The sequence below is a fragment of the Dermacentor andersoni genome, chromosome 3 (assembly GCF_023375885.2).
Source record: "Dermacentor andersoni chromosome 3, qqDerAnde1_hic_scaffold, whole genome shotgun sequence".
Taxonomy (NCBI): Eukaryota; Metazoa; Arthropoda; class Arachnida; order Ixodida; family Ixodidae; genus Dermacentor; species Dermacentor andersoni.
In genome coordinates this window covers 60,364,153-60,376,975 of record NC_092816.1, presented here as the reverse complement: position 1 = coordinate 60,376,975, position 12,823 = coordinate 60,364,153, and the positions used below count along the sequence as shown (strand labels likewise).

Sequence of the window (12,823 nt, the reverse complement as noted above, 5' to 3'; positions counted from 1 at the left end):
ATAAAAAGAAATCCGATGGCATGGTGAAATTTGGAAATTCGCGGGTGTAGGAAGTGGTAAGTCGCCGTAGGACACCAGTTAGAAATCTTTGGCGGCGTCGTTTCTACGGCATTTGGCATAAGAAGTAAATATGAAGGTATACGAGCACAAACACGGCAAACTTTCGACCGGAAAATGGCTCGCATGTCCGTGTCGAGCAGATTTGTTTTTTTAATTTTGCACCCACGTTTAGATGGAGCTTACTTAATATCGATTTCAGTCACCATCTGTCTGTGCGGCCTGTGCAGGGACTGCGAGTTTCATGACACAGCAGCTGCCGATGAAGCCACGTCGAGCCAACACTAGCCGCAAAGCGTGCAAGAGGAGCAGGCTGAGTGCAATCTTGGACGTTTGTTCTGCCCGTTCCCGCGGTCCTCGACAAAATTTGGCCGCCACCTACAAGCATTGTAAATTCTGGTCTATAACTACAGCTAAGCGATGTGAAGGCGCACCTCCTTTCTTCTTCTTGACCTTATCCGGTGGACTGTCGATCGCCACGGCGAAGGCACGTGGCTCGGGCATCGGCCCGGTCGCCATGAAGCTGTATCCGTCTTCATCGCTGGGCGACGGTAGAGCAGCTGTCCGTCACAGACGAAAAAAAGGAGAGAAATTGTGGCAGGACCAATCTTACGATGACTGTCGATGGTAATGCGTTTAGCATTGAATCATTATAGCTGCCCAACGTATTGTCACCGTCGAAACGAATTATATTTGACGCATGTACTGCAGCGGCGTTCCTCTTTCGCGCTTCCATAAGAACACTCGGCGCCATCTAGCGCCGCCGCCGCAAAGCCTGCGCGTAGCCTCCGGGATGCATGGCACACAGGTGCGTGCGAACGAATGAGAAACGCGTTCGCACGCACCCGGAAAGTGCGTGACGTATATCCCCAAGAATGCGAGCGCATTAAAACCCGTCAAAAGAGCAGGCGGTTTAATATTGTCGCGCGAGTTTTACTCGCTTTTGCTGCGCGGGCTTTGCCATCACGTTCAGATATCGCGAGAGAACGCGTTCGGGATATCAGATAATGCATGGTGCTTCAACGTAGTATACAGTACCATCCAGAAAAACGGGCGCGCGGCGTATCAGGTGCAAGCACGCTAATTAGCGAATATATGGCGTGTTCTAGAATTTACCTAATCGCCGCGAGCGGGTGTGCTAAATTCGATGGCGCATATGCAAGAACGGCCAGATGCACGCGGCCGTCGTTGGATACGACGACCGCCTACCGCACTTGTTTCTACCACTGCCGCCGGGCTACGTGTTAGTTTAGAGGGCGCACAGGTTTTCCCGATAAACTGTGCGCAGACGCTGTCACGGCTGTCTGGGGCGCAGGAGCCTTGTGCCGTCAATAAAGCGTAATCTCGCAGCAATCTCTCAGAATCCACTACTCGACGATATGGGGTTTAAGGTTCGTGTGACTTTTCTGAGCTCTAGCACTGTTTCTCAGGTCCCAGATACGCCCTAGAAAAATCATCGCCCAAGCACTCCGTGCGGATGGTTAACCAGCGAAGCTGAAGTGTGCGGTCCCGATGTTTATCCCGAAGGTTCATTAAACGACGGCGTGGTAGGTTTCAGGATTCTCGGTACGCAGTAGCTGCTTGCGCTCGTCTGCACGAGCCTGTTCTTGTGCCCGGGCTGCAGCATCGGCACGGCGTAGACGAGCTCGTTCCCGAACATGCCACGTACCTGATGCGTACCGGTAGTCGCGGGATGCGTCTACCCCTGAGGACTCGTGCGTTTGACGTTGCGCAACACACACAGGTAAGCAGTCAGTGAGTTAATAAGGGTGATAAGGATTGACGAGGGGTTATGTGGGTCTCATCACGGTTGATAATGGTTCGACGCTGATGGCTAAGGTGCTAAAGAGTGATAAGGGCTTTTAATGGTCGGACCAATTCAGATAATGTTAATAATGTTTAATATTGCCGCGCGAGTTTTACTCGCTTTTGCTGCGCGGGCTTTGCCATCACGTTCAGATATCGCGAGAGAACGCGTTCGGGATATCAGATAATGCATGGTGCTTCAACGTAGTATACAGTACCATCCAGAACCCTTACCAACCTTACCGAACCGGAACCCTTATCCAGAACCAGAACCAGAATCCAGAACCCTTATCAACCCTTACCGGTGCGGTAAGGGTTGATAAGGCTCGGATCAAGTCCGATAAGGTCCGATAAGAGTTGACAAGGGTCAGATCATGTCCGATGATGCTGATAAGGGTCGGGTCAAGTCCAATAAGGTTGACCACGACCGATAAGGATTGATAAAGGTTTATACTGGCCGGATAAAATTTTATAACACTGATAATGACACCGTGCTGCGTGGAGACGAGCAAGTGGAACAATGCTTACGCATACTTAGACAACGCCCAGAGGAATTTCTGCGTTATTTTCTCTGTCTCCCCCTGCCCGCCTGCCTGCCTGCCTGCCTGTCTGTGCTCCGCCACATCCACGTGACAATATCTTACAGCCTCTCCCCCCCCTCCCCCCACGGCCTCCGAAGGGAGCAGATAATCTCTGCTTCCTGTTGCGATACCGCCCAGAAAGTAAAACCGTCCTTATCAGTGCGAGTGCGAATGGTTGTACATGCCTCGTGCACATTCTTCATTCAACTTATTTCATCTCTGCCGGCCTTGTTGACTTACCTTATCAAGGGGCAAGGACGGTGTCATAACGAACACTACGCTGACATGCAACATATGTTTATTCATTTGGCGTAAAAGAACCAGCAGACATCAAAGGTAACAGTTGTACATATTCCACAGCATGACCTGGAATACGGCGCCGACCTTCAAACGTTTCTCGATAGAAAACAAAAACAAAAAAAAACAGCACGTGCTGTATCACCGACATAGAAGCGGTACTAATATGAAATATTTTATATACGGATATCGTGACCTTGCACAAGATTACAGCAGTGCTTATACATAAGGCGTTTGGGAAGAGAACAGAAAGTAACGAAGAAACAAGATTTTGCACGAACGCAAACTATAAAGTAAGATTGAGCGAAATGGCTTTCAAACACCTCATTACCGCAGATCTTCAACTCGTATCTGGCACTATGGTTCTTAAACCTTTTTTGCTTCCTCGCTGAACAGCTTGGCTAATGTTAGCTGGGACACCTCATACGCTCAGATGGCCCACGTTATCGCTTTTCCTTTTACGCTCACGATTAGACCGGTGCTCACTCAGCTCGTTGCTGCTATAACCGTCAACTTTAAAAAATCGCGTACCCATTGAACTCCCCCTTCGCTTATTCTAGGAGGACAAGATGCTACATCCACGCGCGTGTTATAAACAAAACGCCACTGCGAAACGACATCGCTGCGCGCGCAAGATCAGTGCGCCCAACGAGCCAGCCTTTGACGAAGATAGGTCCTCCTATCGAAACGTTGGCCAGCCTGTCTGAGGCACTTCATCCCTGTTTACAAACTTTATACCACAGTGTGCTATTCCATCTGTCAGCCCCTTTCTTGTTTTTGAACGAGCCAGCTAGTGGTTCAGAAAACGAGCGTCACCTCTCGAACTCCTCGACTGAAACCTTTCCCGCTGCTCGATGGGCCTGTTCATCCGAGAGGCGACGAGGCGGTCCTCGCTTTGCGTCCTCTTGTTGTTACCCAGGAGGCCCACACCGCTTGAGAAGCGGCGTCTGAACTTTTGCGCGTAGGCCTGCGCATGTGGCGACAATAACGAAGCACGTAATGTGTTGACAAAAAGCTCGTATATACAGGCCATAGAATAACGATTTAGAGCCAATCCCGCTGCTAGACGTATTAACAAAGGCGACCAGATAACGGAAAAAAGTGCTTACCAATGGTGAGCTCTGTGAATTAACGTTTTTTTATTTTTTAACAAAGTTGTTAGCAAGGGCTTGTGGTGCCCAGTCCTCTCCACGTCTTTCGTCTTTCTTTTCTTTTTTGGCGCCCTTTCTTTTAATATTTGTGAATTCAGCCCTCTAGGATCAATGCTGAGACGCTGTTCTTGTCGTATAGGAGACCTGATAGGCTTACTTCACCTGTAAGCAACGCCAGAGAATACCACGCACACTATGACGATCTCCCCAGTGAACTCGTTTTTAGCACCAATCTTGTTTTTGGTAAGTGAAAGAAATGTCGTGCGTCTTCTCGCAGAATTTGCGCGCTGACGCGCTCGCCTGCATTCCAGCGCGTTTTCTTCAGTGGTTTCTATATGTTGTTGCAGACGCCATTTTCAAGGCTCTTTTTCTTCTTCTTTTTTTTTGCGTTTTCCACGCGTACCCTGCCCGTGCTAGCTCTCGCCTGGGTTGCCTCCGCAAGAGTTGCGTTCCTCATACGTTTTCCTTATCTCGCTGCATGCTGATGTCTCCATTCCTCGTCACTGAGTAGATTCTTAGCACGCGTAATAGTCACAGAGTTTTCATATTCAATGTAAAACAAGTCGCGTGTGGAGAAAATTCTAACAATAGTTTCGACCATAGAGTTGCCTACAATAATCACTAGGCGCTGCGATTGTTAGGCCACCACGGGAATGACGGTTGGTATACGTGGATTTGTCCGATGTTCGTGCTTGTGGCTTCAGACATTCTTGTGACTTCGTTTATTGCGCTTTGTCGGCCTTTATTGTGCTGAATTTCAAAGCAGTTTATGCTTGTACAAATGCAGAAGATCCCATGAACGCGCATATTCGCTGCTAATGGCAGCGGTTCAGCCTGGCGAGGTGGTCAAGCGTCTGTAACGCGCTTGCGAGAAATTCATGCCGCGTGTCGATGCATGCGTTCCTGGCGCAATAGTTTCAATATCGGACACCCGTGCTTAGACATCCTGTGTTGGAATCCTGCCGTTCGACAGTTTCGATTGTGTTTATTTAATTATTCATAACGCATTACTTCGTTCAAAATGATGAGTTCACAAAGTCGTTTGCAACCAGATGGACGAAGTTTAGGCAAATGGCATGTATAGTAACCATCATTCCCCGACCCGCCGTGGTTGCTCAATGGCTATGGTGTTGGGCTGCTGAGCACGAGGTCGCAGGATCGAATCGCGGCCACGGCGGCCGCATTTCGATGGGGGCGAAATGCGAAAACACCCGCGTACTTAGATTAAGGTGCACGTTAAAGAACCCCAGGTGTTCAAAACTTCCGGAGTACTCCACTACGGCGTGCCTCATAATCAGAAAGTGGTTTTGGAACGTAAAACCCCATGATTTAATTTTTTTTAACTATCATTCCCACGCTGGCTTAACCATGCCGCTTGCAGCTCCCGTAGAAACTCGCGCCAGAGCTCCCTCCATTAAATTATTGCATGAAACTCTACGGCTAGGGCTCCTGGTGGTTTTCTGACACCATATCGCGTCGGAAGTTCATGCGCCCGCAAGTAGGTGGCGCCAAGCGTGTAGAAGTTTGCAAGAGCTTTGTGGCGCAGCCCACCGCCCCGTTCCAAAGGGGACGCTCATAACACCTATCCATCCATTTGCGTGTTCGCCTATTCAAGCCTAGATGGCGCAGGCGGTTCTTTTTTTTGGGGGGGGGGGGGGGGGGGGCACGAAATCGTAAGGACGAATGGAGCGGAGTAGAAAATTAACCCGAGCACCTAGCCAAAGAATGCGACGCATTAAAAAAATTAAATCCTGCGGTTGTACGTGCCGTAAGTACGCGAGCGTTTTCTCTTGCTCTTTCGACCCATCCAAATGCGACCTTATAACGCGGCCGGGTATCGAACCCGTGACCTCGAGATGCAGCAGTGCACCGCCGTTGCCAATGGCTACCGCGATGGGTCGAAGCGCCAACTTACCCCTCGATGTGGCGCCTTCATCTCCGTCTTTAAAGAAACAGCAGTTTTTAGGAAAAGGAGCACGAGTAGATGGTTACTTCCTCCTTGTGCACGAAGACGCGGCCTTCCGCATATATAGCCGTGTTATTAAAAAAGAAATTAAAAAGAAAGTGTTTTTTTTTTTACATTGGCAAAATTAGCAGTCGGTAAGAATAACCAAACTCAAAAAGCGACTATATGAGTCTAGACTGTCTTCCTGACCGAGGAAGTTGCAGAACCCGCCGCACCTTGAACTGCTCCTCGCGGATGACGTCGTTCTGGACCTCGGCCATGGCGCACTCGACGGTGTAGACCATGAGGACGGCAGTGAGGCTGGCGCCCAGCGCCTGCGTCAGCAGCAGCGTGCAGCCGAGGAAGCCCAGCATCAGCGAGCGCACCCTGGTGCCGAAGCCCTGGAGCAGCGCGAACGAGGCCCGCGTGTACAGGCTGGTGCCGTGGCGGAGGGCCAGGGCGAAGCTCAGGCCCAGGAACAGCGACAGCACCGGCTCCTGCGTGCGGCCGCGGCGGCGAGGGGTTGTCACGTGACGTGCGGGTGTCTCACACGCACATTTGGCCGCCCATGCGCATGTCCTCACGAAAGCTCACTTTGTCACTCCGTAAGAAGTATCCCTTCTGTGCCACAGCTGTGCTGGCAGACAGGTAAATAAATAAGTAAATAAATAAATGAATAACTAAATATTTTTGCAACGAAGAAGAAGGTATTGCACATGGTTACATACATACCGGAAGACACCCCATAGCTCAAGGCTGCAAGGAGATTTTTTACTGCGGAGTGCAATGGGAAAAGTGAATGAAACAGAAACGATACTAATAAATAAAACAGGAGCGGTGACATATGCTGGCAGTAAACATGATAAATAGCAATATAAATTTTCTGTTATCAACTATGCTAGCGTGAGTTACATACACGAAATAATAAAGAAGTCGTTAGGTAAGCTGCTCCATAATCCATGTCGTTGCTAGCTGCATCTTGGTTTTTCCATAGCGAGTACTTATTCTCAGTAAAAAAAAAAAAAAATGTGTGAGTACAGCTGTGGCGTGACAACGTACAAGACCCTTCTCCGCAGTGATTGTGCTGGCCGCATTGCGTAGCCTATTGTCATATTGCGTCTATTTACGTTCAACGTGTAAACTATCTAATATCGGGGAAAACAAACAAACAAACAAACAAACAAACAAACAAACAAGCAGAACAATGGAAACGGTGGAATAATAAGAGTAAGACCACACAGCCTCCTCAATACTTACCTAATATATTTGTTTATGGTCACGTGGTCAACAGTGATGGAACATGGGGTGTTCTTGCAATCGACGTTTTGCTTAAATGAACTTGCGTTACGTGCTTTTCTTGGTTAGGCTGCACGACAAACCATGACGTCTGTACGAGACTGCAATTATGCAGTCTGCGGCATGCCTCGTGATCGTTTCATCCCATGCTTGTGTCCGGTGCAACTACTGTCTGCTGAGTAATGTTCTGTGGGTGGCCTCCTTGTCAACTGGTTTATCGGTTTGATTATACGGTTTAAAGCACGAAAGCAATGCACCGGCTATTACAGACATTGCATCTCGGGTCCCCTGTTTAGTTTGATGACGGCCAATTATTCCTAGAAGGACCATATCAGTGCTTAGTGGAGGAACAAGGTTGATTTTTTTCTGCATGTATGACGCTATAAGCTCGGCATCATTTATCGAATATGCAGCGCCCTCTAGAGCATTAATTAATTAACTAATTAGTTAATATGACAATGGGAGACTGGTTTGACGACGTCGCGAATTGTTCGGATTGAAGACCTCGCGGCCGGCCACCAACACGCACGTCCGTGAATCGCGCACCAGGCCCTTTGTAGCACGACGACACCACGCGGCGGGATCGATCACTTCTCTCGTTTCGGGCCGATCGCCCGTTAAGGAACCACTCGAGCGCCACGCACTCACCGAAACGTATCCGCTGGCCACGTCTCCCGGCGGCATGACGTTCAAGACGGGCAGCATCAGGAGCGGCAGCAGCGAGGTGGCCACGAAGGGCACGCTCTCCAACAACCAGTACACGGCCATCAGGCAAGCGCAGTACACGTAGCGCATCGCCCCCTGCCGGAAGACGCGGGAACTTGAGTCACATACACTACGTACAACGTAAATAATACGAATAAGAAGCGGGTCGGATAAGTAAGGCCATATGTGCTGAACAACAACAACAACAACACCAACAACAACGACGACGACGACGACGGAGCCGATAACAGTGATATTTCCTGCAATCGAAGTGAACAACGTAACAAGTAACAATGACATCGATTTACGCTGTCGCAGTCCTTAATAAGATATCGCAAGATAACGTTACGAGGAGAAAGGTACAGTGCCATAATGTCAGAGGAATTTGATTGTACACATGTTCGTGCCGAAGAAAAGCACTCTTGCCAAGAAACGGATAGGGACAATAGGAGCAATGCAAGGCGCTGGTAGGACAGCCGTGTGTAAAATCAGGTATGTGTGAATCTTATGCGCTCAGCAAACGTCCTCGCTCACTTTGTTTATGACGGAGCAAGCGCAGGTGATAGTGGCAGGAAGTGATGACAAGAAAGCGCGGCGTACTCCACTGAACTTCATATCCAAAGCTAACGAAGGTTTCAGGGGCGGGGAGCTTCGTTCGGTGGGAAACTGCCAACGCATGTCACTTATGTACACTCTTATACAGATTGTTATGCGACTTCGGGCTCGGGAGCCCACGTGCACGGTACAGTTCGTTCTTTCTTCTTTGTAGATGACCGGATCTTTTTTGAGGTGTTAGTCGGCGTTGATGGGTCGAAGAAGGCAGGCTGGTGATTGGACTTTTGGGGATATATCGAAGCGAAACTATCAACATGCATCTTTCACCCGATTTTGGAAACTGCTGTAGCAGACATGACAGACGGATTGTCAGCTGGGTTTGTGTTTGAACCTTTACAAGGTTTGAGGAAAGTAGCAGCAGAACGTAGTTTCCATGCGCACAGAGAGTTTTAGCCGATGCCGAGCCCCCATGAGCTGCCACCTTTTACAGAATACCGCAGACGCGGAACACTGGTGACATCATCACGCGACACTTGAGTTCAATTAGAGCACACAAAACGTTAAATTGCAGTGCCTACGTTTTGCTTAGCTGCTGGTGTAGATATAAACACATCGGTTGCAAGAATTATTGGCGTATAGGGATTTCATTTCCCCTCTTCAGAGGAAAACGTACACGAAAAAAAAAGAAAGAAAAAATTGTTCGTGACATGTTGCGGTTTAGTGAATTGTCACGAGATGTCGCTAACAGCCCTGCTGCAAATGGACAAGCTAGAACTTTGTCTTTTTCCGCAATAGTTCGCAAATCTGTTGTGATAAATGAAATAATTGACATTTGCACAACCTAGACATGTGACATCGTTTTATTCAAATGTAGGCCGATTTTTTGTTTGTTTTTCGTAATGCACGAAAACCGGGATCGGCTTAGATTCGAGAGCGTTTTTTGAACGCAACCGCCACACACCGCTGTCCACAGAAAGCTCGATGCCACGACGTGGAAGAAGGTGCTGCTGATTTTATCAGGACACGATGGGAAGCGGAAATATCAATAAGAAAGAAGATCATGCAAAAGGCTCCCAAGGTTTAGCCTTCGCTCGGAAGTTCAGACACCTATCTATACTCCGAAATGCTTTTGACGTGTCTATTTAAGTAGTGAACTGGGCCCCGGGACGATATGTAATGAAGTATGACAACCTGATAAAGCGAACACTCCGGAAGTGTATCATGTAGACGATATTGTAGAACTTTTCGCGGTCGAATGCATTTCTTGTGTTTGGTTTACATTCAAGGAAAGTGTATTTTTTTTTTATGTTGCGATCTTCTGAACTGCGGTGGTGTGCTTAGAACAGAGGCCGGCATAGACCTGAACAAATAGGGCTACTCAAGAAAAATAAAGAGAAAACTTACAGGACGATTATTTGTGTGTAATGCGAATGTTTAAGCGTTAGCTGTGGTGCGGGCTTACGGTATCGCGCGAGATTTCGATCTCGCCAAATTGCTGGGGCGTCTGCAAGTTCCTGCTACCTCCATGACATTTAAATGTAGAGGTCGTTTTATAGCCTCCTGCTTTAACCTACTACGCTACTATCCGATGCTCAAGTGCTCGCGTGCTGTGCAAACATACACTGACGCAAGATAAGCACGCGTGATATTAAACATCACTGGTTAACGCGGCATGGCGGCAAGCGCCTGTACCGCCACCGACTCACGAAGGGAAAGGCTAAGCGTGACCGCTCCGCGGCAAAACTTCCACAACACTGTGGGCGCGACCGATGGGTTCCGCCAACCGTGATGCACGGGGGTCAACGCCATATGATGGTGTTGCGGAGAACCGAGATTTGCATCACGTGACGGAACTCTCCTCTCTCATTGGAGGAATTGCATGTGCTATCTTTCCCCTAATAAGAGAGAACAGGGAAATTATGAGGGATGAGAGGTGAGGTATGCGGACAACTCGGAAAACATGAAAATGAGGAAATGAGCTAAGAACAACCAACGGTTTAAAATGCTTGTTCTTATGGAGTTGGAAAGAACGCAAGCTTGCTATTTACTTTGGACGCGCCCTAGGTCGAAGACAGTCCTTGTCGAAAGGTGTGAGGTTTAGAACTGACCAACCTGAAGACTGTGACGGATGCATCATGGACAACACGTTCAACAAAAAAACTAAAGTTACAGCGCTAAGCAGACGAGGACCAAGTGAGACACAAACGACACGTACGGGTGCCCCTGTATGTCGTTTGTGTCTCACTTCGTCCTCGTCTGCTTAGCGCCGTAACCTTTGTTTTTAAAGTCATGAGAGAACTAGCTCAGCAACAAGATTTTGTTAAAACGTTCAACAAGTCGTTTTTGTTGCATCTGCGTGCAAGTGGGCATTCACGTTTACGTTTAATTTCATCCTAAAATTATGCCGCGGGGCAACCCAAGCGTAAAAAAAAGTCCGGACGGTGCTTTGGTCTTTGTGGTTCGGCCTTTGGTCAGCTGCGCTCACCTGGTTGTCGGACATTGCGAGCATGGGCGACAGGAACACTGGCGCCACATAGCTCCAGATGAGTCGGTTGGGAAAACGCCGGCGTCGGGAGTCCGTAGACTCGGGATACGTCAGCATGGTGGCGGCGGCCTCTGGAGAAGACGCGGCTTCCACGCTCGCCGCAGGTGACGGCTTCTTCTTCTGCTTCTCCTCGTGGTGGTGGCTCGTGCGCACGCAGCGCTGCATGACAAGAAAAAAAGGAGGACGATGAGCAAACAGAAAAGATGAACGAGGAACCTTAACGCATCACAGGCTACAACAACAACAACAACAACCTTAAAGGGGCTTTCCGACCCCGTGTCCGGTGCTTCGGATGCCGAGAGGATCTCGGTCTTGTTCCTGTCTCTTTTACTTCTTTCGATTTTCTTCTGCCGTACTGTTTGAGCTGGGCGGCCAGACGAAAGCTTGTCTGGTTAATCTGCCTTGCTTGTCAATCTCTCTAATGCATCAGAATAACGAGAAGAAGCGGAACGGCATGATTTTTTACCTCTTCTTTTGGGGGATTTCCAGACCAAAATGAGGTCTGGACATTATTATTTTTCTTCTTTCTTCTTGTTATCTCGGCATCCTCACGACTAGCGCAGCATCTAGGATGTTCGCCAGGATGTACGCGCTTCCTTCACTTCCTCTTCTTGCTTTTTTCTTATTCTTCCTCTTTTGCGTCGACAGTTCAATGTTTCTGCATTATCCTTATTACTGCTTTGTTATGTGTGCTCTCGTTCTCCCTGGCCGGGTCTTTGTCTATCACCAGCTGCCTCGACGACTTTTCCTGTTGAATAGATATGGAAGAAAGTTTGAGTGAGCGCTTTGTCGTATGGATGGCATTGCAGCATAATTGGGTAATGAGAAACAGGAGGGGAGAGGAGTGTAAGAGAAGGAGAAAGATATTTCATTGTATATTAAAGAAGGAGAGACCGGCCTGAGTGAAGTGTCTCAGGACTGATAGAATACTTTGGTGGAAGGGGATTGCTTGAAAAGCACCGACACGGAAGATAGAGTAAGTAAAGTAGGAATGTGAAGGTAATGACACTGTGACGAGCAATTCTTTACACAATGCGCGCATATAGTGCCGTAGTTGGCATCACGACGTTCATTTAGTTCGCATCCAGGGGCGTAGCCAGGGGGGGGGGGGGTGGCTTATGGGGCTTCAGCCCCCCCCGAAATTTTTTCGTGCTGTCCATGCATCGCCGACAAAAGTAACCCCCGGTGCCGGAAATCATTCTAGATTTCGTCTAGAGCGTCTTTTTCACGCTCGAAAAGCCATTTCACCGGGAAAATTGCGAACTTGGGCTGAATTTCGCGGCAACACCCATGCACCGGGAGTCACATAACGCAAGCAGCCCCATCCGAGCACAAAGTTTCAAGGATGTTTTCATGGCGAACGGGCTCGCCGCGGCATCTCGCGGAGGCCGCGGAATCTACACTCTGTCATGGAATTTACGGAGCGCGTGGATATCAATTCCGAAACTTTATGTGTATAAAGTTCTCATAAACTTTTGATGTGAAAGGTGCATTGACATTTTCAAACGTGTGCTTTAGATTTTCAATCGCGGAACTTTGTAAGTTTAATGCTCCCATAAATATTTGACGCCAAAGGTGCATTGACTTTTCCAAAGTCGCACATCGGGCCATGCAACGAGACAAGCCAAATCAACACGCTATCAGACAAGTTGACAGAGCCCGCAGCGAGGCCGGATGAGACGAAGCGTTCTGGTGGTTCATTCGTGCCGTCATGTCACATAAAAAAAATATCAACATTTTTTTTCATCTGAGCCAAAGCATCCAGTGATGACACTAAAGCCAGCCAAGGCAACTACGTTCTTATTTATTTTTTCTACTTTGACTTTTAATCACGAGGACACATTCAGCCTCTTGAATTTTTTTGTTCTCGCTCCCCTATCCGCGC

At 48.5% G+C, this 12,823-nt stretch overlaps 1 protein-coding gene across 1 annotated transcript; it reads right to left on the bottom strand.

Annotated features, from left to right (window-relative positions):
- Positions 1-201: 201 nt before the first annotated feature.
- Positions 202-11,148, bottom strand: LOC129388005 (Na(+)/citrate cotransporter-like). The gene is made up of 4 exons (XM_055077952.2): positions 10,879-11,148; positions 7,782-7,934; positions 6,074-6,334; positions 202-617 (listed from the first exon to the last, which is right to left on the bottom strand). Exons 1-4 carry the CDS (start codon positions 11,101-11,103, stop codon positions 471-473), a joined length of 786 nt encoding a protein of 261 aa, XP_054933927.1. The 5' UTR covers positions 11,104-11,148; the 3' UTR covers positions 202-470.
- Between the last annotated feature and the right edge of the window lie 1,675 nt (positions 11,149-12,823).

What these genes read in the sequence shown, in the direction of transcription:
- LOC129388005 (XM_055077952.2), bottom strand. Translation starts at nt 11,103, where the DNA reads ATGCAGCGCTGCGTGCGCACGAGCCACCACCACGAGGAGAAGCAGAAG. An exon ending in TCGCAATGTCCGACAACCAG is followed by an intron (nt 7,935 to 10,878) that starts GTGAGCGCAGCT and finishes GTCTTCCGGCAG; the next exon opens with GGGGCGATGCGCTACGTGTA. An exon ending in TGGCCAGCGGATACGTTTCG is followed by an intron (nt 6,335 to 7,781) that starts GTGAGTGCGTGG and finishes GGCCGCACGCAG; the next exon opens with GAGCCGGTGCTGTCGCTGTT.